This window comes from Etheostoma cragini, chromosome 22 (assembly GCF_013103735.1).
Source record: "Etheostoma cragini isolate CJK2018 chromosome 22, CSU_Ecrag_1.0, whole genome shotgun sequence".
Taxonomy (NCBI): Eukaryota; Metazoa; Chordata; class Actinopteri; order Perciformes; family Percidae; genus Etheostoma; species Etheostoma cragini.
In genome coordinates, this window is record NC_048428.1 from 10996116 (window position 1) to 11001933 (window position 5818).

Here is a 5818-nt window from a genome sequence, read left to right on the forward strand (position 1 = left end):
CACACACACACACACACACACACACACACACACACACACACACACACACACACACACACACACACACACACTCTTAACATTTCTGTCAATTGATTAAATTTGGGGGTAATGATAGATGTATAAAATGTCTGGCATAAAGCTTTGATGATGATGATGATGATGAGGAGGAGTATAAAATAAACTCTGCACCTCAATGCAAATGCAAGTAGACGACTTTTGTAGGCTTATGTTTCTTAAGTTTATCACTATGTACGTTTCAAAACATGTAGATTGAGACAATCGCAATATACATACCAAGAAACAGATGTTAAGATTAGAATCAGTGTATTGTTGAACATTTTTTTTCATAATTTAAGAACTATGCTGCTATGAGGAAGAACATCTTATTCTATGGATGTTCCATCCAATGAATCTGGCACCGAGTGGCTTGTCTAATATTTAAGAGGTTTTGAAGGTTGTGGACAACATAATTTAATAAGAGGTTTTGAAAGTTGTGGACCACATAATTTAACAAGATGTAATTAATAACTTTGAAATGAGTTGTACTATTGAAAATAAATTATACTAATATTTCAGAATAAGGATTCAGGTAAACAAAAAAAAACGTAACAGACAAAGATACATACAAGTCTCTTGTGCAAATACGTGAAAGATCAGGAACAAATTGCTGTATCAGATCAACTGACTGTATTTATCAGGGATGGATGTTGGCCTAATTAGAGCATCTATTTTCAAATTTTAATTTACATTTGGATTGGATGTGTTTATACACATATATTGATATTGACTTGGGACAATGCAAACACACATACACCTTTAAGGGCCCAAACCATCAACAGCTGAGGTGAGGATTTAAGGGGTGAGCAGAATGCAGGTAGGAGACAGCAACGGAGAGACAGGAGAGTCAAACAAAAGGGTGGTAATTCTGGAAGAAAGGAAAGATGTGGGATGTGTGGGCTGTACTGAGCCATTTCCATCAGCAGAGGGGAACTCCAAAGCATAAAGACAGTTGCCAGGCAACTGAACACGATGAAAGAAACATACAGACCACTTCCACGTGTGTGAGCAAACAGCGCATAGACCTGCACTCTGACTTACACACACATCCACACAAGGAGCCAATGAGAAAGGTGACGCAATCCACAATTATTTTCTGTTTAATGCATTAGCATTTAGTGGTGAATGGCAAGAAAGCTCCACAAGTCGGGAGCTGGACATGAAGAACAAAAACGGCTACAACAATGTCATACGTGAGCCACTTCCCTTTTAATAATTTTGATGATGCTATGGTAAACATGATGGGACACAACTTCTTTATCTAAAAGGCCCTGATACACCAAGCTGACGGCCAGGAACTAGTTGCGATGAAGTCACCTTTGTCTTGGCCAAAAAAACAGCACTGGAACACACCGCAGAGACTTCAGCCGACGGCTAAATACCACGTACGCTCTGCGCATGTGTGAAAGGAATAAGATTGCCAAACCAGCAGGTGGCGGTAATTCTATACGTTATTAAACAAGGAAAACCGGATTCAAACGTTGCTGTGATACCAACAACAAACAGCTTTTGCCTGAATCAGCAGCGGCAGACCAGAATGGAGCCCACGGTCCCTCTACTTCATTCCCCACCGGGAAAACAGCGGACACCGGGAGATGGCTAACCAGACATTCCCTCTCCCGGGCTGTCATCTGTTCTCTTGGGAAAAAATTCCCACTAGGATGGGAGCGGAGGGAACAACCTGAACGACCCACTGCTGGCTAGTTAGCTAACGCTAGTTAGCTAATTCCACCAACCCAACATGCCTTCATTCTACACTGGTTACAGAAAAGTAGCCAAACAAAATTGTCACTTATCTGTTAATAGCAATGTGTTTTCCTACGGTGTGACAAGCACGTGTGAATGAAATATTAAGTTGTTAAATTTTACAAATTTAGAGGCTGGACGGCTGAATCTAGCCTGCTTGCTAAGGGGCTAATTGTTTAGCGGTGCAGACGGTGCAGAGAGAGAGAGAGATCTATTACAGTCTTTATATTAAAATATCACGGTATAGGATATCAGTTTTATATTGTTAAGACTAAATGTACATACATAGTTAGTCCAATCATTCAAAACTGTGTTTTGTAGAAGGAACATTCAAAAGTCGTTTTTGACCAGTTGTGACAGCTGTGTGTATTGGATTGATCAAATGACATGCTGAACAGCCTATCAGATGGAATGCCCTTTTAGCTAAAGGCCAATGCGTAGCAACGGTGTGGGGACACAGCGCACAAACTAGGGCAACAGTCAGCCAATTCTTGTTTTTGTTTAGAAAATGCAGCTGACACTGACAGCCATATGGATCTCAGAGATTATTTCTCATTGTGAAATCTGTGACATATGAGTTTTCAAAAACTCTTATTGTTGTGTTATGTGTGTTAACGGTTTCCTCCTCACCTGACCCAGTGGTTGTGGAGCTGCTGTTGCTCTGCATACTCCCATTCCTGAGGAGAGATGGGGACTTCTGAATCCCACCGCTGACACCCATGACCCCCAGCCCCCTCTCTCCTCCTCCTCCCACCCCCACTCCTAATCCACTGCTGGATACTAAGCCCGGCCGGCCTGTGAGTGTGGAGGATGAAGAGGAGGCTGGGGAAGCGTTGGAGGAGGAGGTGTTGGCCGTGGAGGAGGTGGGGAGAGTCAGGGAGGGAGCTGGCTCGGAGGGCTTTACATCTGAGGTGAAGCAAGGTCCAAATCTGTTTCGCCAGTTGCCCTTCTTTTTCTTCTTCACCCCATCTTCCCCTCCTCCTGCCACTACTCCTCCAATCCCCGGCACTGAGCTGGAGGGTTGGGGCCGTTTATAGCCAGCGGAGCCACCAAGGCTTGTTGTCTCGCTAGCCGTGTGACTGTGGGAATTCTCATACAGCTTACCGCCCACTGAAATGATAAGAAAGCAGAACTGAATATTTAAATATAAAGCCTGTGGTCTCTAGGTGTTTTGTCGTTAGTTGGCCATCAAATAATCGATTTCAAGAGGCAAGTACAACCTGCGTCATCACTTCTCTTGTAAATTAGTGCTGCGACTAACGATTACTGCTACTCATTAATGTATCTAGTGATTACTTTTGTAACTGAAGAAACATTCCTTAAAAACTGTAGCATCCCTGTATTAATGAGACCACAAATGTGACCATAAAAAAGGTCAAAACAAATAATTGAGCACATACCCAAGTAACAAATTAATCTTGTAATAATACTTTAAGTGACCATTGCCGTGAATAGACGTCTGTTACCTGCTGAAGCAGTAGTAGCGGACATCAGAGAGCCGAAGAGTGTCGTAGTTCCCTCTGAAGCTCCGCCCTCCGAGCTTGGTTTCACAAGGCAGCTGCTGAAAGATGGCGGGGAGGAGAAGGTAGTCCCACCCCCCGAACGCAACGCTGAATCTGAGAAACTTAAGAAGTCTGAGGAGGAAGGGGCAGAGGGCATCTTACTGGCACTGGTCAACAGGAGGCCTGAAAGAAAGAAAAACAATGACAATGAGTTGAGATAGAGAGGAATGACAAGTAGCAGTAGAGAAACAGACATTACAGCTGGAAATGTTTCCCTACGACTCTCCTTTCAATCATCATGGGAGGAGGAGAAACAAGATAAACAAAAAAAGCATTTCATCTGCTCTCCTGCTCTCTATCTGCTCTACAGTCAACCCTCCCTCATCGTGTAGTCCTCCCATGTAACAGAGGAACTATTTCTCTACTAGACAGAGACACACACACACACACACACAGATACACACACACACACACACACACACACACACACACACACAGACAGACACAGACAGACACACAGACACAGACACACAGACACACACACACACAACAAGGGTTTCAAGGTTCTGATAGTACAAAACACAGGAGCTCAGTGTGAGCTCTCACTCCTTTCAGGTCCTGACCCCCCCACGTGTTCTTTCTTCCTGTGTGTTTTTGCGTCTTTTGCTAGACAGGGCCCCCGATTACAGGAGCCAGAGGCCAGTCAAGAAGAAACACTTATCACGGCCACACACAAAAGTCTGGTGTCCAGCCAAAATCCAAACAATGACACAGCCCATAAACCACATGAATCACACTCTTATTTGGCTTTTAATAACATTGCTCTAATTGCAATTGTGCTGCACTCGCAGGTTTTGGGTGGGTGGGTGGGTGGGTAGGGCAGTAACACCAGATGATTTGTCATTGCGTTTCCATTTTTCTAACTGCAGGGTCAATTCCCAGTTGTGGTAAAATTAACATACAGGACCATTTGCGGCCATTCATTTTACCTTGGTGGAAAGGCCCAGTGGACGCAGAGGCAGATGTGGAGGATGTTGCCATGGTGACCACGGCGGAGGGGAGGGGTTTCCCTGAGGATGTGAGAGACTTGCGGCCCCCCCTCTGTCCCACCGCATGAATTGTGCCGCTATTTTTCTTGTTCTTCACCTCAGACGCTGCCTTCCCTGTGTCTGCGGCCAAGCCATCTTTGGAACTGCCACCCGAGAGAACGGCCGCCACTTCTTGAAAGTTGGCAGTGGTGAAACGGGCAGTGCCGTCATCCAGTCGCTTCTGTGAAGATGCCGGCAGAGAGGGGACTCCTACCCCTGCGCTGCTACTGTTGTAGGTCTGGAGGAAAACAGGTTGGGAGAAGAATGAAAAATTATGGTTGAACAAAAAGGAAGTATGAAAGAAAAGAAAAGAAAGAAAACTATCAAAACAATGCCGGGAAAGGAAGAAGGTCAGAAAGGTCAGCGGGAGAACAGAATATGTGAGGGATGCAGTAGAAGAGCTACAAAGATAAAACAAAGTAAATAGAAAAACAGCCATCTAGCCTTTCTGAATATTTAACTAACCCAGACACAATTCACAAAAAAATTAGGAGTGGAGGAGTGTTATCACCTTATCTGGGACCATGATGTTAGGAAGAACAAGGGAGGGCGACATATCCATGGAGATCTTCTTGTGTTTCGGTTTGTGCCTGTCCCGCTCCTTGTGTTTCTGAGCATGGAAAATAGGTTTGGGGGGGAGGAGGGGGGGAGAGAAACGGATGGGTCACAAAGTAGCTTAAGACATACAATACAATACAGTATTGACAATACAAGGAGAGAAATAAAGACAGATGCAGTGATGAAAACAGACCTCTTTCATCCCTTATTTTGCATCACTCGCTCACATTCACGCAACATTAGTGAAATACTAAATGCAGAGCAGTTCATACTGGACAATATCTGCAAACTGTTCTGATAAAGATTATATTCAAAGATTTGGCAAAAATAAATGAAACAAAAAAGGTATAAGTTATTAGGATACAAGCACCTAAGAGGAAGAATATGTGTGCGTGAGTGCGGCTTTTGGAAAAAGGCTCGGTCTCAGATGAAAGCTAAGAGATCCACAAACACAAAGAGAGGGATGGTAGAGTGATAAAGAATGGGCAGGAGGAAACAGGAATTCCGCACACTGCAGTTTAAAGCAGTGTGTCTAACTGCCTCTTGCCTTTTTATCCAATCATATCCCCTTCTTGGACCATCACAGCTCAATTTACACCCTTACTATCACACACACCCTCCTGTCGCACCCAAGGTGGCGACTGGGTGCCAGCGCATTTACACCTCACATGCGTGCCCCGCGCCCTGACACCTCTCTGCACAGGCATACAAGCAGACAGGTGCATGTACGCTCTTGCACACTTTACATGGACACATGCATGAACACGCACACACACACAAAAACACAGTGAAAATATGCAGCGATCCTGAGAGACAACATGGAACTCAACATGCTTGTGATGCTCAGTGTCATGACAACTCTGAACA

At 44.4% G+C, this 5818-nt stretch overlaps 1 protein-coding gene across 3 annotated transcripts in view; it reads right to left on the reverse strand.

Moving 5' to 3' along the window:
- Positions 1-5818, reverse strand: part of mllt10 (MLLT10 histone lysine methyltransferase DOT1L cofactor) — a 44150-nt gene that overhangs the window by 18162 nt on the left and 20170 nt on the right. For all 3 annotated transcript variants that reach the window (XM_034861638.1, XM_034861636.1, XM_034861637.1), the window contains 4 exons: positions 4905-5003; positions 4295-4631; positions 3270-3488; positions 2434-2913 (listed from right to left, as the gene is read on the reverse strand). In XM_034861638.1, the coding sequence (XP_034717529.1) occupies positions 2434-2913; positions 3270-3488; positions 4295-4631; positions 4905-5003 (1135 nt within the window). The remainder of the gene's footprint in view (positions 1-2433; positions 2914-3269; positions 3489-4294; positions 4632-4904; positions 5004-5818) is intronic.